Source organism: Nicotiana sylvestris, chromosome 11, assembly GCF_000393655.2.
Source record: "Nicotiana sylvestris chromosome 11, ASM39365v2, whole genome shotgun sequence".
Taxonomy (NCBI): Eukaryota; Viridiplantae; Streptophyta; class Magnoliopsida; order Solanales; family Solanaceae; genus Nicotiana; species Nicotiana sylvestris.
This window is the reverse complement of record NC_091067.1, coordinates 119,527,554-119,552,101: the sequence shown is the minus strand read 5'-3', so window position 1 is coordinate 119,552,101 and position 24,548 is coordinate 119,527,554. Positions and strand designations below refer to the sequence as shown.

The 24,548-nt window shown below is 36.2% G+C and overlaps 1 protein-coding gene across 2 annotated transcripts; it reads left to right on the top strand.

Annotated features, from left to right (window-relative positions):
• The first annotated feature begins 1,659 nt into the window (after positions 1-1,659).
• Positions 1,660-16,874, top strand: LOC104210877 (uncharacterized). 2 transcript variants are annotated; one of them, XM_009759848.2, is made up of 14 exons: positions 1,660-2,058; positions 3,998-4,161; positions 5,014-5,117; positions 5,643-5,709; positions 6,854-6,946; positions 7,028-7,192; positions 7,279-7,419; positions 7,517-7,594; positions 8,626-8,738; positions 8,827-8,887; positions 10,235-10,402; positions 15,447-15,548; positions 16,139-16,228; positions 16,410-16,874. In XM_009759848.2, exons 1-14 carry the CDS (start codon positions 1,779-1,781, stop codon positions 16,470-16,472), a joined length of 1,689 nt encoding a protein of 562 aa, XP_009758150.1. In that variant the 5' UTR covers positions 1,660-1,778; the 3' UTR covers positions 16,473-16,874. The 2 variants fall into 2 exon arrangements, with proteins under 2 accessions (XP_009758150.1, XP_070018488.1); XM_070162387.1 differs by lacking the exon at positions 10,235-10,402.
• Positions 16,875-24,548: the final 7,674 nt, after the last annotated feature.

Below are 24,548 nucleotides of genomic sequence, written 5' to 3'. Positions count from 1 at the left end.
ACTTAACAATTGTTAACATTTCATGCGCCACAGTAGCGTATTTCTTTTGAGCTTCGGTCCATTTACCAGAGTGAAATCTTATTAAGTATTCACTCTTATTATTGGGATTTACTTGTTTCAAAATCCCTCCATATCCAACATTAGACGCATCTGTCTCGATAATCTTTTGCCAAGTAGGATTGGCAAGGGTTAAACATGGTAAAGATTTAACACGCCCTTTAATACTTTTGACTAACTCAGTATGTTGGTTAGTCCAAGGGTGTTTATGATCTTTCTTTAGCCGATCGTATAGAGGGGCTAGATCACGTGACAAACTTTTATAAAAAGGGGAAATATAATTTAGACTTCCCAAAAATCTTTGTAATTGAGTCCTGTCAGTGATAACATCAGGAAATTTTGAGGCAAAATCAATAGATCTTTGTATTGGGGTAATTTTTCCCTGGCAAATATTATGACCTAGAAAACGAACACTTGTTTGGAATAGACTCATCTTGGGCCTAGAGATTACTAAACCGTTTTGTATAACAATTTTCTTGAAAATATCAAGATGCTTAATATGCATCTCCAGAGTTTTAGAAAATACCAATATGTCGTTAATATAAACGATGATAAAATCCAAATATGGGTTAAAAATATCATTCATAATTTTTTGAAATTCAGAAGGGGCATTTTTCAAACCAAATGGCATAACATCTTTCATAATACTATACAACTATATATACAATCTTATATATATATATATATATATATATATATATTATATACTCTATCTATATCTATAATATACATATATTATAAATTGCTTATATATATATATAAGCTATATAATTTACAAGAAATTACCTTAGATAAATTTTTTTTTAAAAAATAGTCAAAGCCCACTTAGGCCCGGGTCCGACTCACATAGCCCGGGACCATTAGTTCGTGGTCCCGGTCTGGTTACACCCAAAAGCCCACGAAGCCCGGGACCGTTTAAGTCCGGCCCACAAAGCCCGGGCCCACTTAGAACCGGACCATCTAGGCCCGCCCCGCTTGCCACCCTTATAATCTCACCCGTTCCCCATCCTCACCAACCCACCCCACATCCCAACCCTCTCTCTAAAAAGGTTTTTTTTTCTTTCAAATTTCAGTTTCTTTCCTTCACCACCAACCCTAAAAAAAATTATTTTTTACTCTGTTTTTTGTAATTTTAAATTTCTGTTTTTTCTTTTTTCTACACCACTCAACCCGCCAAACCCCAGCCCCACCCCCTCGCACAAAAAAAGGTTTTTTTTAGCTTTTTTTTTGTAATTTTTAAATTTCTGTTTTTTTATTTTTTTGCACCCCACACACCCACCCCACCCCACTGCCCCTACCACCCCACACATTATTTTTTTCCTTTTGTTTTTGTATCCGTTGGAACAACTCGTTAGCTTCGATCAGGGGAGGAGCAAGTATATGTGATATATGAATTCGGCCAATTCTAGTAGCTTTTGTCTAAACTTTATACTATTTATTTTAAAAAATTTATTAAATATATATATAATAAATTATTAATTTAAAACCAACAATAATTTAAAATACTTCAAATCATGATTTTCACCCACCAATAGTTTCATTTTTATTACATGCATTCATTATTTATTTGTTTTCTTTTACTATTATCTTCGTCAACTTCACCCTTCCTAGTGTCAGACAGACACTCCATCACACTACGCTGCCTTCTTTAATATATTTTCAGATCAATCCATCAAAACCCTCTCACCCACACACACAGAGAGTTCTGCAGCCATTCTTCAATGGCGAATTCTCAGAGAAGGCCGGCGGCCGTATTGGATCCCGTCTACTATCCAGTAGTCGCATTGGTGTTAGTCCTCGTTGCGTGCGTCGACCTGTGCGATGCCATCACAGTCGTCGACGTTTACCGGCTCGTTCAGTACGATCTATCTGGCGTCCCGTTCGGATCTCGCCTCGCTACTCTCAATCACCACGCCGGTTCTTCGCTCTTCGCTTCTGTCGATCTCTCTCGCACTGTACTCATGCTTCCCGTTCGTGAGTTGAACCTCGATCTCATTAAAGGTTCGCGCTTTTATATACTGCTTGAATTCTGCATTTTCAGTACAAGGAACTTTGATGATGAATTTAGTGTTTTGAAATTGACTTTCTTACCTTAGTTCAGCTAAGAAGCTCGCTTATTATTGTCATGACTTTTTTTTATAGCAATTGATGCATCTATTTGATGAAGTAATAAGTTGAAGATGAATTTAGTGTTCGGAAGTTGCATTTACTAGCCATAGTTCAGCCAAGAAGCTCGTTAGTTATTGTTATGATTTTTTTAATAGCAATTGATGCAGTTATTTGATGAAGTAATAAGTTTCATTAAATGGTATTAAGAAGGTGGAAAAGGTAGAAAAGAGAATTTGTGTTAGCTCCAATTCATCAAAAGAAACTATGCTAAGATTAGTCCGGAAAATGATCAGTGCTATTTACAGGGTTAGGGTGCTCTAGCAAATAGATCACATCTAGATTTTGGGGAGTGGTTTGGAGTTGAGATTCTGTCAGAACTGCTGTGGTTCCTTTCGTCCAAACAAGCCAAAAAATACTGCAGGGATCATAAATCATATCTTCCTGATGGCTTTATCACCTCCGAAATTGAACGACCTTGCTCTCCGTTAAACTTTAGTTGGATAGCGGATAGCCCTCTATGAAGCCTCGCTAACTCAAGACAATCTTAGCAGAAGAAGCATCCCCACAATCAACACATGCTACATGTGTCAGCATGCCTTAGAGACTGATGGACATCTTTTTTTACATTGTACAGCAGTTGCATATGTATGGAACATGTTCATCTCAGCTTTTGGTCTTAACTGGGTTATGCCTGAGAGTGTTAAAGATGCCCTGGTTAGTTGGAGTTCATGTAGGGTTGGGAAATCAATCAGGACAGTTTGGAGGATGATTCCTGGTTGTATTTCCTAGTGTGTCTGGACAGAACGAAACACTAGATGCTTTGAAGGCATTACTACTCCAAACTACATTCTTAAGGCTAGATGTTTAAGAAGTCCTTGTAGTTGGAGTAATCTGTCCCCTGAAGAGTTTTTGGACTTTGTAGCTCCTTAACTTTAGACTAGACCTTTTGTAATAGAGCTAACATTGTCTTTTTTCTATGCTTTTGCTCTATAAATTCTGAATTTTGCATCTTCTTGATCCCTTCTATGAAATCCATTAACTTACCAAAAAACAAATGGGTATGAATGGACCAATAGTAGAGCGGAGGGCAAAACTGAGCATATTCGAATAGTATAAGGGCAAATTTGGATCTTTTCCCTTAACAAATAAAGAAAAAACAAGGCAAAAGCTAGATACATTGACTATTTTGAGGAATGTGTTTAGTTCATTTTATACAACTATTTGCTTGTAGACACTTAAACAGAGAAGGTTTTATTTTAAGGAATGACAGTGAAAATTATCAGTAGGTTGACAATGCAGAAAAAATATATCGTTCGAAGAAAGGACAAACTGATTTGGGACTGCTACAGTGATTTATTTACGGGCAGGAACATTCTAAGATTCTGGTTTATTCTCAAAAGCTGAATTGCATGGTAAACAAGCATTTTCAGTAGTGGGGCCCTCCTTTCACTGTTTGGGACATTGACTTCTAGTGTCATAAAACATGAATGCTTGACTTTTGCTAATGTAAATTGATTGTCTTCTATTGCACTTTGAGATTTTCTTTCTTTTCTCTGTCTCGGCGTTTGTTTTTAAAGTGATAAGTCTGCTAAAATACTTTTGGTATATACATTTTTCAACTGCTTGATTGTTGTTGACTTGATCTGATAGTAATTGTTTTGTTTGTTGGGTTGCCAACTCTGCTAAAGGGCATATTAAATTTTGACAGTTGCAGAAAGAAAAATTAATCCAAAAATTCAATTTAAAAATTCATTGTACAACATAATTGATACATTCTAGTTCACTCACTTGTCTATTGGGCTTGCTCTTCCTGTTTTCCATTTTATTGCAGGATATATTGGACAAGGGAAGCTTTTAGGGGGCTTACTGCTTTTACTGCCTCCTAAATTTAGTCTAGAAAAAGTAGACGCTGCAGCTGGCGATGATGGTGATTTTGACCTTCTGAGGAATAAAGTGTCTGAGCTGGAGCGGTTGCTTATACATGCTAACATCCCTGTGAGGCAAACACATCCTTGATAATCTTTTTTCTTTGTGCTCTAATTCTTGCTCCTGGTTATGTGTTCAGTGACTTAAATGCATGAGATTTATAATGCACCTTCATCACGTTCCTAGAGCTGTCTTTGGCCTTTGTCTAGGCGCCTGTTTGGTTTGGTTTGGTTTACTCTGCTTACTGATTTAATCAGTCTTTAAATTAAAAATAATTTTAATCAGTCTTTAATCATGCTAACATCCCTGTGAGGCAAACACATCCTTGATTATCTTTTTTCTTTCTGCTCTAATTTTTGCTCCTGGTTCCTTGATTATATTTTTTCTTTGTGCAGCGTCTCCTTTTTCTGGACTAACTGATTTAATCAGTCTTTATATAATTTTTTTTTTCATTAGCGTTTTTTTTTCTTTGGGTGAAATCAATTTTTTTTGTTACCATTGTATTAAATTAAGAACACCACACTTCAAGAAATAACTCTAAAGTCCATTCCAAACAACGTGAGATAATTAGATGGAGCTATATGCCTACATAAACCTTAAGATGCATTAAAAATTGACGAAATGTTACGGGGCGTAACAGTTGAATTGCGATGGAGGTAGTTTAATACATGTGACCTGTGTCTCCATTTATATGTGATTTTATATAATTAAATTCACTGCATTTTGTTGTAAGTTCTCCCCCAAACATTGGACAATGTTTTTGTTCTGGATAGTATTTTTATTGTACATCTTCTCTAGATTTCTCGTTTGGATAGCACTTGTGGTTTAGTTGCATCTTCTTCATGTTGAAAAAATTCAACATTTGTTATTGCATATGACATAAATGTGGTGATTGTTTAACTATATGAAATTTTCTTCCAGTACCCTGTATATTTTGCTTTTGAGGATGATAATATCAATGCTGTACTAGCTGAAGTCAAGAGAAATGATGCTAGTGGTCAACCTGCAACTGCTACTACAGGCGGGTAAGTTTATGTCTCACTATTATTTTTGAGATAGAAGTTGCCTCTTTCGCCTGACAACAAGTTACTAAAACATGACAATATTGGACTGATGTCCTAAAGATTTGTAGTCTGAATAATATTTACTATTGTTAGTATGCTTGTAAAATTTCTTAACTATCTGCAGTCGCCATCATAAAATTAAATGCTTCTGCTCATCTTTATTCTTCAGCTAATTCAACATATTTTATTGCTGCCAAAATAAGATTTTATTTGAGCTGAAAAGTTTGATTACTATCTCTAATGCCTTTATTGTATACGTGCTTGTCCACCAAAAGATAGAAAAAGAAGAAAAGAAAAGAAAGAATATAACCACATCAGAATGTTGAACAACTAGTTGATCGTGCACAGATATTTATTTAGTTTCGTTTGATTTATATTATTTGTAAATGAAATTGAATGAATATCTGATATTTGACATTGTTTCTGTCATTGTCAAATTGGTTTCATTTCCTCGTGTCAATGATTCGGCTGATCACATGTCTACAGATACAAGCTTGTTGTTGCTGCCTCAGATCCTAAGAGAATTGCATCTCCCACCATTGCAAATATTCAGGTTCTAGTTCACCTTCTTGTTCTAAATTGGATAAATTTGACTTACTATGAATGTTCAAGTTGATGTTTTTTCTATTGACATTAACCTTTCTTATTGCCCTAAAAATTGACATTATTGATGGCTAAAATTTATCGCCCCTTTTTGCTATCAATTGTGGTCACTTTCTCTTATATGTTTAGGAACTACTGCTTTAACGTTATTAGCTATTGTTTTACACCGGATAGGAGGTGGTTGAGGAGGGATTTTTTTTCCAGAGGGGTTGCAGGTAGCAAATTTTAATTCATAGCCCCTGGTTCGCTTGACCTTGGGGATATTGTTAGTGATGACATACTCACTATCACTGGCTTATCACTCCAGAAGAAGAGAAGAAATGAGCTATGCCTTAATTATAACAATTCTGATCTGGGTGAACGTTCTATCTATTATCTCTTGCTCTCCAAGAACTATGGAAACAATTTGTGATGGCATACTTGCTATATCGGGCTCATTGCTCCAGAAAGGAAGTATGAAGCTATTCCTCAATAATGGGCTTTTGATCCTTACTGGATGTCCTACCTGCTATATGTTGCTACCCAAGCACTATGAATACACATTTTGAAGTCCAAATTATGCCTGTAGTAACTACACTGTATATGGATACTAATATATAAACATGGTTCATGTTGATGTCAACTTAGGCAAGAAGGTGGACATGTTCTGCTTGTTTCATTTTGTCATGTGGAGAAGATGTTGTTCTTTCTATGGTTGCTAAAGCTAACCGCATTAGTAGTTGGAAATGTTTGTGGTTCTTCATTTTGCATGCCGAAGTTGCTATAAATATTGTAACCCTGTGTAGTCGGTAGGTATAAATATTATCATTAAATTGTTCTTTTTTATTATTTGATTGAAAAATCATTTGAAATACCCCATGAATTCATTTTCTTGTTGTGGTTAGCCAAAATTTGTTTTATAGTAATTTTTTAATGTTTTTCCTAGTTACCATAGATATTTTCTTGAATTATAGGAGAGTTGCTCAAATAAGCTACTATAACAATCTAAAATATGCACTGGTTAATAAGTTAGGTTAATCAATAAAGTTAATTTGATAACTGGTATTTGTATGTTAAGATGTTTATTATTATTTATTATTTATGGGTGAATTCAGGGATGGTTACCTGGACTGAAACTTGACGGGGACTCGAGCCAACTCCCTACTATTGCCATAGTTGCTTCATACGACACCTTTGGGGCTGCACCGGTAAACGATAACTTTCGTTAACTTGTGAACTGCCAGTATACACTATGACATTTATCACTTATTCTATGTTAAAATCTACAGGCATTGTCAGTTGGAAGTGATAGCAATGGAAGTGGTGTCGTGGCTCTTCTTGAGATAGCTAGGCTGTTCTCGGTTCTGTATTCAAATCCTAAAACAAGAGGTAGATATAATTTACTTTTCGGATTGACATCTGGTGGGCCTTATAACTACAACGGAACTCAGAAGGTGCACTACTCTTTCCCAAACATTTTCTATGCATAAGTTGCAGTTATCTTGCTCTGTCTTTCCAATCTGTAGTTTTCTTTCTTCAGTGGCTTCGAAGTTTTGACCAACGTCTACGTGAGAGTATAGACTATGCCATTTGCTTGAATAGTCTTGGGTCCTTGGGCAATGAGTTACATCTTCATGTTTCAAAACCTCCCGAAAACGCGTACATTCAACAAATATTTCAGGTATTGAATGATCTATCAACTGAAAGAGCCTTGGAGCATTTCAATTTTTTGTTACTTCTACCGCAATCCTTTCTAATCTAAAAATCTGTATTTGTAGGGTTTCTCTAGTGTAGCAGAAGAATCGGGGCTTCAAGTTGGTCTTAAGCACAAGAAAATAAACATCTCCAGTCCTCGAGTAAGCACACATCTTTCTTTTGTGTTGGTCAGGCCTGTTCTATGATGTCATCTATATGCAGACCCTTAGACCAGCTTTAGAGCCTCAGAAACTTCTTTTGCAAAAAGGGTATTTGGGGCATTGAATGTTTTCTGATGTGGTGATGGAATTTTCATTTTCATGGTGAAAGAAAAACTTTGTAAATGCCTTTTTGTGTGAGAAAATTGACTACTGCTTAATTCGAGCAATTATTCCCCCTTCCCCTGAATCAGACACATACCTAAATTATGTAAGGCTATTTTTGTGAAAACTTACAGTTTGCCATTTCTATTGGACCAAATTTGCTTAGTATTTTCCTACTTGATCAATTTGGCCATGGTGCGACTCATTAGTGTGTTTTACATAGTGATCTGCTGGTTGAGGTTAGGTTTGTGCTTGGTTGCATTTCTGGTGACATTTGTGACAAGAGCCCTGGTACTCAAAAATGAGATTTTGTCAGTGGCAGAATCTGTCTGGTCACGGTCACAGATTTTAACAATATTGTCTATGGTGTTTGCTGGTCGATTGGGTGTTATTAGTGCAATTTATAGTAAACTGGTAATTTAGTGGCAACGCCAACAGTATGTGGGTGCTGGATATTCTTTTTCTCCTTCAATCATCTTCGCCTTGGCTGCTAAAGATGATCCTTGGCTGCTAATAATTTGTCATTGTGAAACTCAGATTTCGGCATAGGCAAAATAAACTGCAACATAAAGGAAAAGGGAACCCCAGGAACAGTTTATTCTATGCAGCATTCTTTCTTGGGAAGGAGGAACCTCCTATCTGATCTTATGTTGGGGGTAGGGTTGAGATTTCCCATCTCATTTGTACTATACTACAGGTTCGCATTAATAAATGAATAATTGAACAGTATTAACACTGACTGAACAATAAGTTATTGAGCTTTGTTCTGTAGTTGAAGTTCAGTTACTCATGCCATTTTTACTTGTTTTATTTTCTTAGGATGCCATGTGTAATAGTTTTAGTGTGCTAAATTTACTAAAATGCTGTAGGTAGCCTGGGAGCATGAACAGTTTTCAAGGCTGAGAGTTACTGCAGCAACAATTTCTGAGCTTTCAACTGCACCTGAATTGCTAGAAAGCACTGGCGGTCTGTCTGATAACAGGTAGTGGCTTTGCTACTGATGCCTCTATGTCCTATTTTCAAACTTCTTTCGATGGCAATTTGCTGAAATCCTTGTTTCCTGTTCCCAGACATTCTGTGAGTGAAGCCTCAATTATTCGAAGTGTCAAGCTTGTTGCTGAAAGTCTAGCAGTAAGGATCTACATCTTTGCCGCCAAACCTGTTCCAAACAAGATGAAATAATAATAGAAGTGTGATTTCATAAATCATCAAACAAGCAACCTTCAAGTGACATTATCTTACTTTTTGAGAAATAGACAACTGGGACCTAACTGTTTGAACTTGAAAAAGGAAAAGCGGAAGCTTATTTGGCCATTCACGGGACCTTTAATGCGTGTCACATCTACATCTTTCTCTCTTTGTTAAGATATACATTGCATTTAATGTTTTGCACATATACTGTTTACATGATCAGCATTAACCTCATAATTTATTCAACATAAACAAGATAAGTTAGAGAACCGTGCTTACCTCATCATTCCATGACTCCATTTAATTGACAAAATTACTCTCATTGAAGGTCTCTTCACGTTTTCCACAATAACGTTTAAGCTTTGGTCGATTCCTGGAAGCAATCTGCTAGCTTATAAGTAATATATCTACTATTTTATTGATGTTGCATCTTTTTTTTTTTTAAAAGAAAGGTAACAGTATATTCATCAACACAAAATTTGTGCTGGAAGCCATAATTACAACAAGACCTAATTACATCTGTCCAAAATACAGTTTAGCTTAATTTGCATCTTTTCTTTAAATAAGTCAGATGAACAATATGAGAATTTTACGTGATTCTGTTGAAGAGTATCTTTTAGAGATCTTTTGGATGAGGCTAACAGTTCCAGAATAGTACAATCATAAAACTTTAAGAGTGAAGTTAGGAGTCCCAAAATTTTGATTTGTTCTCTTTCTTATCACATTTGGAGCTATAATGTCCTGGATTGCTTGTAGTTGTTTAGGAGAAGAGGTATGCATCTTATGCATCAGGTTTTCTTGTAGTATTTATTTTAATTCAGGATTATCTTTGTTCTATTTTTGGCGAAATTAATATGGAGTACAAACTTTCATGTGCTGTGGCAATCTTTCGTCTATTTTTCATGTTCTTGAGAAGCTGTATGTAAGAAGATCAGTTTTGGTGGTAGGATCTCTGTTTAGCATGTTTTCACTCATATTGAACTGATGATTTCAGTATGCTACATACTGTGTTAGTTGATCAACTAGTTCTGGATTCTAGGAGAATCTTCTAGGATTTTTCCCAAAAAGAGTAAATCTTTCTAGACTCTCAAAGCATGTGGACGTACATCATCTTTGCAGCCTTGCATGCCTTATTATTTTGTGGTAGACTTTCTGTTGTATCAACTAAAGTATGAACCATTGCTTATTATCTCATGAAGTGAGCAATCTCATGGTTGAGGAATATCCTTGTTTACATCCTGTTAAATATATGGTTGTTTTCTGTCTAACAAGTATCTATGTATACAGAGACATATATACGGCCAGGAAGGGAAAAACACAAATATATTTTCCGACAATAGTAGTTTGGCTGTTAATCCTTCCTATGTACGGTCTTGGCTGGACCTTTTGTCCAGGACTGCTCGAGTGGCACCTTTTCTTCCTAAGAATGACCCACTCATCATGGCACTGCAAAAGGTACTACCGTTCTTTGCAAAAAAAAAAAAAAGCTTTGCTTCTCATTTCTGAAAATGCATCAACAATTCGTGTTTCTGGGTGTCAGGATTAGAGTTGAACATGCATTGCCCTAATACCTCGGTCATGTTGTATAGTGAATATATTCTTTCTTCATAGTTTTCCAATACTACAGAATGAATTTAGAATGCTTTACTGGATGATATCCCAAATTGTTTGAACAGACTCTGATCAACTGGCAATGGGACATTCTTTTTATGCATTTATACAGTTCCTGTAATGAACTTGAATCACAACACAAAGTAAACGAGAGAAATGATATGGCTAATTCATAAACTCAAAGAGTCAATCATTACAACAACAGAAACTAGAACTAAGAAGGAGATTAAGAGAAGAAGGATAGAGAGAGCCGAGGGAGAACAGAAAGAGATAATCCAGAGGAAGAAGCCACAAAAACGGAGACGAGTGGGGAACATAGTTCTCAACAATATGCATAATCTCAAAATCACCGGCCACTACTCTTTTAATAGAATAGTTCTTGGGCTCACTACTCAGCCTGGATCCCAAATTAGCCTGACCTTATTCCTTATTCTCGGCCCAATAGCTCTTCTCAGCCCAATAGCTATTTGTGTGTTGATATCCTTATTGGGTTGGGGTTGATTCATAACAGTACTCCCCCCCACTCAAAAAGAACCTTGTCCTCAAGGTTCGAAGACAATGATATCATAGTGGTGACGTTCACTGATGGAGCTTGAAGTAACGCTGTGGAAATGCAATAACCACATCGCCAAAAGTCTCAACAAAGTTACTTGTCCCCCACCCATGTTCGTGAGAGTTCATATGTAAAGCCTCCACCACTACTAAGGTATTTGATCTGCTCACTAGTACTACCAGATGTAGCCTTGGAGATTGCCAATGAAGCCTTCTTTTTAATATCAAACTCCACAGTTGTAGCAAGTGAACAAAACCAGCCACACTCACACAATAAATTTGCTCCCCATGGCTTGTTGGGATGTTTAAAATTGTCCAATTATTGTGGTACCCAATGATGCCAACTGAAAGTTGGTAATTCTGTTATAAAAGAGTCCAACCAACTCAGTTATACAACAGCTCCTGGCTACTAAAAGCAACTCTCTTGGTGCATTCCACAACCTTGGATGCATTGATTTCCTTGACAGTAGAGGAAAGCTCATCTTGTTTACTACAATTTGAATGGACAACTCAACAAAAATATATGAATCAGTAACATGGGAATGTCTAATTCTACTTTTCTTTCTTGTCATCTCAACTCTATCTACCCCAACAATAACTTGCTCATCATCTCTCCTAAACTCAAAAAGCTCATCTCCATTCTCCTCGTCATGGCCCTCCTCGATGAGGTTTGTGCCATCTTGCGATATGCTGGTCAGCTTGACATTTGAGATAGTCTTCTATGAGATCAAGCCGAAGTTTATTTCTGTTGGCAAGACAGTAGGCGAGATTGTTCCTCTATAGCTCAAGGTTGGTTTTCTTCTCTTCCCAACGCTATCTTGTGGCTTCATTGTCAACTGGGCCTTTTCACCTCTCGCTATGTTTTTCACAACCGTACTAAGAACAGAGTGGAGTTGACTATATAGAACAGTCAACTCCACTTCATTTAATGTATCCACAACCATGTTACCCTCGAGAGCTTCATACTTGACTAGAATATCGTCGAGAACATTACTAAAACTGTGTTCCCACTCTGATATGTGTTTGAAATCTGCCACCAAAATGTCATGTTTTACATCAAAATACTCATCTAAGATTGGACTATATTCTTCCCCTGCAATTAAAGGACCCGTGAATGCAATATAGTTATAGACAACAGAGAACCCATTGGATAAGTAGGAATTCACACACCAGGGTTGTCCAAGATCCCACACTCTACTCTTAGAGTTAGAATATGCAAGTAAGGAAGACTTGCCCAGCAAAAGTAGTTCCTCTACGTTCTCAATATATCTTAGCTTGAGTAAAACTTCACCACTTGCTTCTGTTATAACCTTGGGTACGTATTTCGCTGAAGTATCCTTATCCAAGTATTGCACGCAAACAATAAAACAAGAAGGTTCAGTCTTCAAGGTAATACCATGTCTCTTGGTTCCAACTCTGTTAAGTCAAATGAAAGGTCTTTTTCAGCATTATAACAATAATGAAAAGCTGGAGATACAGTTGCAGCCAATATCGAATCAAAGTACAAAATGTAGGCATTCGAACACCATTCTTGTCCGGGATCCCACGCTGTAGTTATGGAGTTAATATTTGCAAAGAATAAAAATATGTCAGTAGATCCCATCAATTGCAGTGGCTCCACATTCACTGTATAACCTGTTAGAGACTTGAAGTTGAAACTTATTCCTGGATCTCCTACACAAAAACCCATCGCAATTCCACGAACAATGACCACAGCGAGATTTACACCAGGATTAAATGGAAATTGATTCGAAAGACGTTGATAAGTGAAAGTGTTATCAATACGACAAGCTGATTTCTCAGGTATTTCCTTGAAATTGTCCACAACTATGGTCGAGTAATCCTTACAAGTACTATCGAATTTCCTTGAGAAAGCAATATGCGGTACACTCGCCACCAATAGAATACCTTCATCATGTTCTACTGCCCCACTAGTGTTTCCATGCTCAACATCCGGTATCGTTTCATCCGAAGGCATTTTACCTATCGAAATCCCATCCCCATTCTCCATAAAAAGTTTATCAAGATATAGATTCACAATAGTTTGTGGTCCAATAAAAAAGTCAGCAAGATACATGTCCTCTAAGACCTCAAATTCATTTTGCCGTTCACTAGAGCCACGATCAAGAGAAGTCGTATTAACGTACCTCTCTGGCATGTCTCTATTGGAACTGTCATCGAACAGTTGGACTTTGCTGCTTTCAGGAATTGTAGCTTCGGCATCAGGCAGTTCGATTGTAGCATCTGATTGCACCCCTTCGAATACCTTCGGACAACCACTATGTAACATGTCGTTGAACACCTTAGGTGATTGATTATCGTTCAAATCAGCTAAAAAGTGAGAGATAGAGACGTGTGCATCTGTGCTTTGCCATGCTGCTTTAACAAAAGAAGTTTCATCCACGGCTTTGGTGAAAACTCTAGTAGACATTTCATCGAACACATGCTTCGCTTCTGAGTTTCCAACTTTGAGTGTAGATTCTAACCCATAGAAGTTGGAATTATGACTCAAATCAGGTGAGGGAGATACTTGGGCTTCAGACGAACACAAAGTAGCATAGCTAACGTAGCTATGATAAGCCAGGGATGAATCAGCCACACTCCTATTGGAATATGTTAAGGTCCATTTTCGAAATCGCAAAAACAATTTCTCCTTGAAGTGGTTCCAATCATAGAACTATTTGTTACGATATAGCCAATCAAACCAAGCGAGGGCCTCACCTTCAAGGTAGAAGTAAGGAAGAGGTAACCAGTCTTCCTCGGAGAAGCCAAGGAATTTGAAGTAACGCTCCGCCTGATAAACCCAGCTCTCTGGGGTGCCGTTGCTGAATTTATCTAGTATCACCGCTACCATTGGAGTCCGAATCGATGAAAGCACCAATGTAATGAACTTGAATCACAACACAAAGTAAACGAGGGAAATGATATGTCTAATTCATAAACTCAAAGAGTCAATCATTACAATAACAGAAACTAGAACTGAGAAGGAGATTCAGAGAAGAAGGATAGAGAGAGCCGAGGGAGAACATAAAGAGATAGTCCAGAGGAAGAAGTCACAAGAACGGAGACGAGAGGGGAGCAGAGTTCTCAACAATATGCATAATCTCAAAATCACCGGCCACTACTCTTTTAATAGAATAATTTTTGGGCTCACTACTCGACCCGGATCCTAGATTAGCCTGACCTTATTGCTTGTTCTCGGCCCAATAGCTATTTGTGTGTTGATATCCTTATTGGGCTGGGGTTGATTCATAACAGTTCCCTCATACCAAAAATAATTCAAAAGATAGACGGTGACATCTTTCACATGACTGACTGGTGTTATAATAATTTCTAGCAGCTCAAATTTTTTAAAACAATGTTATAATAGCATTTCCTAGTCTTTCAGCCAAGTTAAACTGTATCATATAAATATCTTTTGTAGATAGATCTTATGCATTTAATTTTCTTCTAGAACGTTTATCAGTTAAAATTGGTTATCATTTGGAAGCAATGGCTGTTTGAGAAAACTGGATGTGTTGGGTATTTTATTACTGTTTAATCTTACGGGAAAAGGAAACTGGATTCTGATTTTTCAGAGAATCAGTTCTCTTGCTGGTAATGATATATGTGGAACCATGTGAGCTTCTCCTTTATCTTCTGAATGTCTCCTTTGTAACATGGTCGGAGATGAAGTTTAGGTCACAACTAGGCTTGAAGCACTTGGTTGCGGTGACTTTTCTGTTGGTACAAATCAGCCCAATAGGACAAGGATGATCTAAGAAAGACGAGGATGGGCTAACAAACTTGGTTTTGCTTGGTCGCGAACTAGTTGGTCCATTGGTGTTATCCACATGTTTGACCTATTATCGTCCCCCCTGGATGTAAGATTTTGACTATTGGTTATTAAGCAGATTTTGGTTCTGGTATATTATTTTTAAAAGCTTTTCTATTTATCCAGAAAAGGAATTCTTTTTTTGAGGGCTTTTCTGTTGGTCGAAATAAACTTTGGGATAAGGATGTTCTGAAAAAGGTGAGGATGGGCCAGCCAAATTGAGCTGGTTTTGCTTGGTTTCAAACTAGTTGGTCTATTGGTTTTATACACATGTATGACCTGTTAAAGTGCTACCTGCCATTTGAGCTTCTGATTATTGGTCATCAAGCAGGTTTTGGTTTTACTACAATATGTTTGAGGGCATTTATTTGAAAAAGAGATACTACTCCGGCACTGGCATATTCATTTCATAATCATTTAAGAAAAAATAACTCTGGCATTGGCATATATCAATTTGAGCTCCTTCTGGTAGCCATATCTTTTTCTCTCATTTTGACGACATGTGCTTTCTATCTCTTGCAGGAATTAGCTGATCATACTGCTGAGGTGAATATACAGCATGAGACATTAGATGGAGTGTTTACTTTTTACGATTCAATTAGTGGCAGGTTACATATATATCAGGTGCGTAGACCACTCCCTCTTCTGTCTCCTTGCCACTACCTTCCTAGTAGTCATGTCTATAATGGTTTTTGTATTTAATAGTTAAAAAGGCAAGGAGGTGTCTGCGGAAGGTAGATGAAGGAAATGTCTTGATAATTAGATCAATATTTCCACGTAAGCTACCTTTATAGCAATGTCCAATAAACATAGAAGACATTAAAAAAGATGTTCTCAAAATATACTTATTCCATCCCAATAGATTAAATCTGCTTTAACTGCATGGTTTATAAAAGTAAATGTTCAAAAATGTAGTATTATATTTAGTTTGATAGAGAAGTGTGGAAAAGAATGGTTCGGTTGTAAGAGATGAAATTGTTAATGTACAATATATTTCATCATTGATCATTGTTGAATTGTTTAGGTCCAATTGTAATTTTAACAGATAGGTCTATTTTGTTGAGGCCTCTCTTGCCTAACGTGGCCTTTCTGTTTCATCTTGCACCTCTATTAATCTAGAGTCATGTTACTTGATTTGCCTTTGAGCTTATTGTGGCAAATCATTTTCCTCATTACCTGTAGAAATCTAACACCTTACTTTCTTCTTATTGTAGGTTGCCAGTGTGACATTCGACTTGCTTTTGCTGTTAGTTCTCGGATCATACTTGATTACACTTTTCAGTTTTCTTGTCATCACCACCAGGGTATGACTCTTAGTTTATTAAATCCCTTATAACTTCCTTCTGGTTTGCTAATTTTGTGTTCTTCCTTGTATTACTGTTGCACAACATTGAAACCCCGTACGAATAAAAGAAGCTAAAAGAAAGACTGGAAAAATCTAATGGAAAGAAAAGAGAACTGAATGTGACTGGTATTGCTCAACAGGGTCTTGACGATCTTATCAGTCTGTTCCGCCGTCCTCCATCTCGGAAAGTGAAAACTGCTTGATTCTCGATGCCAGACAACTTCAGCTTCAGGCTCCAGCAAATTCTGAAGCTTGCTTTACGTTTTGTAGGCTCAAGGAAAATCGTCCTTGGATGAGTTGCTCCCTACTGATCTGTAGTTTGTCGTGGTTAGAAAGTTTTCAACGTTCCATGGGAGAAATTACACATTTTTTGCTCCGATAGTGAAATACGTATTTATAAATTTTTGCTGAGTTACGAATGCACTTCTCATAGCCGGCTACCTAGAGGCACAGTTTCGAGCTTCCTTGTATAGACTATTAATTTGTAGACAGTAAACCAAATGAAGCTATGTTCTTGAAAAATAAGATGCTTCAAAATGGCATATCACTGGATGTTATTATTATTTTTTTCACAGGCAATTCGTTTGTGGAGATGGTATTAGGTTTTTAGGGAGCAAATACTTTTATTTACTTGGTTATGTCTTTAGGTAAAAATTGCATGGGGCGCCCTATTTGATCGCCCCTTTTTAACTTGTAGCCGCTTTGTTTTTCTGTTTGCACCCGTACTCGTGTTTTTGTTAAAAGCTTTTTAAAAAGACTATTTTGCTCTTCTTTATTAAAAGACTACTTTCTCTTCAAGTATACGCTAGTACTCTACTGTCTCTGTCTCTCCCGTTATTCACGTTTTTTGCTTTGTTCTTCTCTGAAATCAAACAGGTTTCGTCGTTGTTTTTTATTTTTCAACTGTTTGTTCCCCAATAACATTACGTATAATCACAGGTACATTGCATTAACTTTCTGGGTTTTATTTTAGTATTAATTTTTACGATTTAATTTCTGGTTTTGGTTTTGATAGTCATGTATTTATGATAAAATAGTTTCCTAGGGTTTAGTTTTATTAGTGCGATAGTTTTACTTTTACGATTGTGTTTTTAGGTTTTTTGAATGTGTGTTTGTGTTTTTGATGAAAATTTTAAATTCTTCAATGTTTGGAGACGTCGAAATTTTTAAAATTTTTGAGAGTTAAATAGATGATACTATTAAACTGTGAAGTTTATAATACTTCAATGGTACCTTAGTTTTAGGAGCTGAAGTTTTGTTTCGTGTTTTGTGTTTTTTGTTATATTTTTTATGAACTTCAACATTATTTTGGAGTTGAATTTGTGTTTTATTTTTTGTAAAAACTACAGCATGTTTTTGCTGAATGTTTTGTTTTGTAACTGGTGAACTTCAGCTCTAGGAGCTGAAGTTTTTGTTTTGTAACTAGTGAACTTCAGCCTTCTTAGAGCTGAAGTTTTAACTAATTTTTTTGATAATGTTCTGATGTTATTTTTTGTATCTTTTACTTTTTTTGAACAGATGTACCTAAAGCACCTAAAGATCCTAAAACACCTAAACAACCTATAATACCCACATGTCCTTTAGTCCATGCTGCTCCACTTACAAAACCAGGGGATAAATATTATGAGTTTGGAGATTGGTTTAACTGTCGTGGTTACTAGAAGGGAAACCACAATTTGAAGAGTTTAATTGAAAGTTTCTTGACTCCTGCACAACGGGAAAGCTTAATAATGGTACATTTAGATATATTATGGCTATGGAGAATTTCAAATGCAACATGAAGTTGGTTCATTGTTTGTGTTTTTCTCGAATATTCACCAATGATCGAGACTCCATTAGTTTCAAGATTTTTGGCCATGATGTTTCCTCCACCCTTGAAGATTTTTACATTATGTGCGGTTTGGGGATCACAACACATAATGTTGAAAAACCAATTAATCGAGAGAGCAATATTCTGAAGCGCTATTTTGGGAAGTCTAAGGGTGTGACCTTGAAGGATATTCAAGATTTTATGATTCGGAATGCAATTCCAAAGAATGCTGTGAATTTCAGACACGTATTCGAGAGTGATGAAGATGCTGTGAAGCTTATGGAAATTCTTGTTGTGGAGTCTATTTTGTTTGAAAAAAGACTGAATCATCTGTGCTGGAGGAGTATGCAGTTATTGTTGAAGATGATAAGGCTTGTGCTGAATATCCTTGGGTTAATGTGTGTTATGAGAAGCTCATTTACTCACTGAAACATGCCTTGGACAAGCAGAATAAATTTCATTCAACTGAGTATAAAGTTGGTGGATATCCATTTCCGTTATGTGCTTGGTTCTATGAGCGCTTTCCAAATATTCGGGAGAAGTATTTAAGAGAGGATGAGTACCTTGATACCCCTCAGGTTCCTAGGATGTTACGTTATATATGTGTGTGAGAGCCTAAATATAACGAACTTAATGAGGATTACTTCAGTAATCATGCTATAAGTTAATTTTTTTTATTTTTGTCTTTGTGTTAATATGTTGACGTATTAGTTTTTTTTCTCATAATATACTTTTTTGTATTAAACAGAGATATCACACGTTTAGGGTATTGGATATAATTCCTACAGAAGAGGAATTGAATTCAATGCATTTAATTGGACAATTACCGTGCAACCGGATTCGTTCAAAGGTACATAATGCGGTTCCTTCAACTGGTGAATCACCACGTAGTCTAAGTCGATCAAAAGAAGCGAATCGAACTCTTGTTATTGGCGAATCACCACGTAGTCGGAGTCGATCAAAAGAAGAGAATCGAACTCCTGTTATTGGCGAATCATCTCGTACCCAGAGTCGTTCTTACCGTTCTACAATGACGTTTGACAATGAATTAGTCGACACAATATGTTCTGTAAGTTTTGAGCTGAAGTTTTTTAGTTATGTTTTTGTAAAACTACAGCATGTTTTTGAGCTGAAGTTTTGTTCTGTTTGTGATGAACTTCAACATTATAATAGTTGAAGTTGTGTTCTGTATTTGCTGAACTACAACATTTTTTTATATCTAAATTTTTGTTCTGTGTCTCTATACTAGAGGGTAACGATGGAGGTTCAAAGGCATGCAGAAAAAGAAAGAAGCACGATCTCAAAAGAAGTTGATCAATTTAAACGGGATGAGCGATCTGCTTTGTGGATGCGATTTTTGAAAAAGTAAAGCTAAGCTAATTTATAAAGAAGTCTTTTTTTTTCTGCTAATATTATTCGGATTAATCATTGTTAGTAATTTTTTTTCTAGGAATACTTCGATGATAAGTTTGAAAAGTTGTTTAAGATTGTCAACAAATCAAATGGAATGGATGATGACACTTTTGATTTGACGAACTATCAACAATATGATAGGATGAACGACTTTTTAGAACATCTATCGGAAATTAATGCTATTCATGATGCATTGCATAATTGCAGATGAAAATGCTACACGTGAGGAAGCGGTTTTTGAAGGCGATCAACATGTTCAAGAACAAGTTGAAGAGGAACGTTCCAGTTGTTTAAGACTGAGCAGTGTGCGCCTGAACATGTCAAAAATTATGCCCGGTTGATCCCACACTGTCTCCGACGCTTGGACTTTGGCACACACAATAAAAGTTATGGGGAAAGTCCTGTGAAAAATATTTCAAATTAAGTGGATGAACACACCGCTGCAGGGTAACAAGTACGTGTTTTGCATATGTTTTACCATGTATCTTATGTTTAATATTTTTTGTTCTTGTGTTAACTATTCTTCAATTTATTTTTCATGTTCCTTTTGTAGTATTGATAGTGATGTATTTGCTCTTAAGTTCATCGATATGCGGTTGAAGAAAAAAGATGTCTTCAATTTCAATCAAAGTCAGGCATTGACATTCAGGAGAGAATTGGCTGCAAATCTTTGGACTCATGGAAAGTGAAAACAAGATAGCGGTTATGAAACTCAAGAAGAGTAACTAGGACATGATTATGGAGATTATGAAGAGACTCTGTGTGAATATTTTGAATAGAGAATTGGCTGCACAATATTTGGATTTTGTGAATATACATTAATTTGTGTGAATTATGTGATGTTTGTCTTTTAAATTTTTGTTCTATTCATATTAATTAGTTTTTTGTTTACTTGGGTTGAATCAAATATGTTTTTGTCTTTTATCATGAATTTTAAGTACATTTTTGTTGAAATTCAACATGCTAAACTTCAGCATGAAGTAAATAACTTCTGCTTTTTAGGCTGAAGTTTTGGTTAAAACTCATAACAAAAGTGCCGACTATAGGGTAAAAACTTCAGCTTATTAAGTGCTGAAGTTTTTAGAAATGCACTAAATAACTTTAGTAGTTTCTGCTGAAGTTTTTGAAAAAGCTTTACGACAAAACTATTGAATCCAAGACAAAAACTTCAGCTTATCAAGTACTGAAGATTTTAGAAATGAACTAAATAACTTCAGCATCTTCTGCTGAAATTTTTTAAAAAAGCTTTACGACAAAACTATTGAATCCAGGACAAAAACTTCAGCTTATTAAGTGCTGAAGTTTTTAGAAATGAACTAAATAACTTCAGCACCTTCTGCTGAAGTTTTTTGAAAAAGTTTTACGACAAAAGTATTAAATCCAGGAAAAAAAACTTCAGCTTATTATGTCCTGAAGTTTTAAATGAACTAAATAACTTCAGCACATTCTGCTGAAGTTTTTTGAAAAGCTTTACGACAAAACTATTGAACCCAGGACAAAAGCTTCAACTTATTATGTGCTGAAGTTTTTAGAAATGAACTAAATAACTTTAGCGCCTTCTGCTGAATTTTTGAAAAAACTTTACGACAAAAACTTTAGCATGTTTTGGTATTTTTTTAACTTGATACTTATCTTTTTTGTATTTACTAGCTACTTTTTGTCTTTTATCACCTACTTCATCTTTCATTTAAATTTCTCTGACCATATAGTAAATGCTCCGAAAAGTTACTTTTGCATTTACATTGATTATGTGAAAACTTTCGAGGCTGAAGTTATTTTTTTACTATAGAAAAATTGTGACCTAATTTTTTACTATTTTTTTGCATTTACCACATGCTTGAATTTACCACCTACTTGTTTTACCACCTACTTATCTTGTTACATTCAATTTCTCTGAACGTAAAACAGTTAGCAGACCTGAAAAGTTACTTTTACATTTATAGATACTAAATTGATTAGGTGCACTCTTTGACTATATTAACAATCTCTTCACTTGAATATTTCATAGTCATCCATAGACTTCTATCATATTTCTTTAAATTTATATTAAAAAAAAAGAAAATGTTGACAAAGACATGCTTATTGGGTGTAGCAGGGAGTTCATGAGAAGAAAAGATAATGAAGGAAAAGTCCAAATACTTCATATGTGAATGAGAGTGACCACAGTTTGTGGTGCATCACAAACTCGAGCTCTGGTATATTTTGCTCTTGGTGTTGGGCACGACATAAAAGTTAGATTTATCAACTAGTAAAAAGAGCAAAATGTCCCAGAGCTCAAGTTTTTGATGCACCACAAAATGTAGCCACTCTCCATCACATATGAAGTATATTGGGCTTCTTCTTCATTATCTTTGTTTCCCACGAATTCTCAGCTGCACACCAGTAAGCATGTCTTTGCCAACATTTTCTTGTTTTTTCTTATGAAATAAGATGGCAGTTCCTAACAAAATCATAGTAGTAAAGTTTAGTTGGAAGCGAATTTTAGAGTTCTATAACCAAAGACATGCATTGGTATTCAACAGAGAATTGGCTGCAAATCTTTGGACTCATGGAAAGTGTTAACAAGATAACGGTTATGAAACTCCAGAAGAGCAACTAGGACATGACTATGGAGAATATGAAGACACACTGTGAATTTTTTGAATAAAGAATAACTTGAAAACAAAAAATAAATTTTTCTTTTTTTTAGGATGTAAGTGAAAACAAAATTGAATTTTATGAATATACATTAATTTGTGTGAATTATGTGATGTCTGTCTTTTAAATTTTTGTTCTATTCGCATTAATTAGTTTTTTAGTTGACTTGGGTTGAATCAAATATGTTTGTGTTTTTTTTTCATGAATTTTAAGTATATTTTTGTTGAAATTCAGCATGCTAAACTTCAGCATGAAGTAACTAACTTTTGTTTTTTAGGCTGAAGTTTTGGTTAAAACTCATAACAAAAGATGTCGACTGTAGGATAAAAACTTCAGCTTATTAAGTGCTGAAGTTTTTAGAAATGCACTAAATAACTTCAGCACCTTGTGTTGAAGTTTTTGAAAAAGCTTTTGTCCCAAAAGGTCATCACTTGTTTTAGAAATAAATTCTATGTTGCGAGGCTTTAAAAACATCTTCCTGCATTATGTCGATTTGCGTGCACGGTCCGGGCGCGTAGCCGGAAAGCCATTATGTGGAAATCTATGAAAAATAATAAAAATTTGCCTTTAAATGAATTTAGGTTGACTTTGGTCAACATTTTCGGTAAACGGACCCGGACCCATGATTTGACGGTCCCGGAGGGTCCGTAGGAAAATATGGGACTTGGGCGTATGTCCAGAATCGAATTCTGAGGTCCCAAGCCCGAAAAATGAATTTTTAAAGAAAATTATTTTCTGAAATATATATGAGTTTTTAGAAATGAAAGATGTTTGGAAGTTGATGGTATCGGGCCCGTATTTTAGTTCCATAACCCAATACAGGTCTTATATGTGGTTTAAGTCGAGCCTGTAAAATTTGGTAAGAAACGGAAGTCGTTTGATGTGATTCGGACCCGTAGTTGTGAAAACTGATACTTTGAAAGTTTTGAGATTTTTCTTAGATTTCTATGCTACATTCGTTGTTTAAGATGTTATTTTGGCAATTTGATCGCACATATAAGTCCATATGATGTTTTCGAGTTAGTATGCATGTTTGATTTGGAGCCCCGAGGGCTCGGGTGAGTTTCGGGTAGGTTCCGGGGTGTTTAGGCTTAGGAAAACACTGTTGTTGCATCAGTTCTGGTGTAACCGCACCTGTGAGTCAAGCACCGCAGGTGCGAATAGTGGGTCGCAAGTGCGGTCCAGCCTCTCGCAGATGCGGACAAGCTTCCGCAGAAGTGGTTCCGCAGGAGTGGGTCTCCCCTCGCAGCAGCTGCCCCAGCGGGCCTTATCATTTCCGCAGAACCGGTCTACTTTCCGCACGTGCGATTGTGCAGGTGCGACCCAAGCACCGCAGGTGCGAGAGTCGGGCAGTGGAGTCTTTTAAAACAAAACTTCAGTGTTTTCTCTTTCAAAATTTCATAAAAATAGAAGGCCTAGGGCGATTTTCTCAATAGATTTTCTTCCCAATTCACAAGTAAGTGTTCATTAGCTGATTTTTTTCTACTCTCTAATATTTTTCATCAACTTTTATCTAAAATCCAAGGGTTTTAGTGGTAGAAAATTGGGGATTTGGGTAGAGTTAGAGATTTTGATTAATTGGGATTTAGACCTCGTTTTGGGGTCGAATTTTGAAACTTATTGCATATTTGGGCTCGTAGGTGAATGGGTGATCGGTGTTTTGGTCCGAAACTCGAGTTTCAATCAAGCGGGCCCGAGGCCGATTTTTGACTTTTTGGGAAATATGATAGAAAACCTATAATTAAGCATTGGGTATGAATTCTTTAGCATTTATTGATGTTGTTAAATCAATTTGGACTAGATATGAGTTATTTGGAGGTGAATTCTAAAGGAAAAGCGGTGTTTGAGGCTTGAGTTGGCCGTAGATATTTGAGGTAAGTGTTTGGTCTAACCTTAGCTTGAGGGATTAGGAGTCGAGTCCTATTTGCTATGTATTATTTGTTGAGTACGACGTATAGGCATGGTGACGAGTATCTATACGTTGGTGTCAAGCATGCCCGTGAGTCTTAAATTGACATTGTTATGTTTTTTAACAAGTACTACAAATGCTTAAGTTGTTGATTCTCTGTGTTAGACAAGAGTTATGATTAATCTCATGAAAATTGCTTATGGTTGAATATTGGTTCTAGATGAGGGTTCTGTTGTGAAGTTAAAAGTTGAAACAAGTTTAGTTATAGCTGATTCCCTTGCCGGGATATTGTCGTTTTCTTATTATTCCCTTGCCGAGACTCTTTTGTGATTGGTGTTGAATTGTATATTGGGATCGGGTTGCATGCCGCAACAATATTATTTGGGTCGGGTTGCATGCCGCAACAATACTATATATGGATCGGGTTGCACGCCGCAACAACACTATATTTGGATCGGGTTGCACGCCGCGACACTATTATATTTGGGTCGGGTTGCACGCCGCAACAGT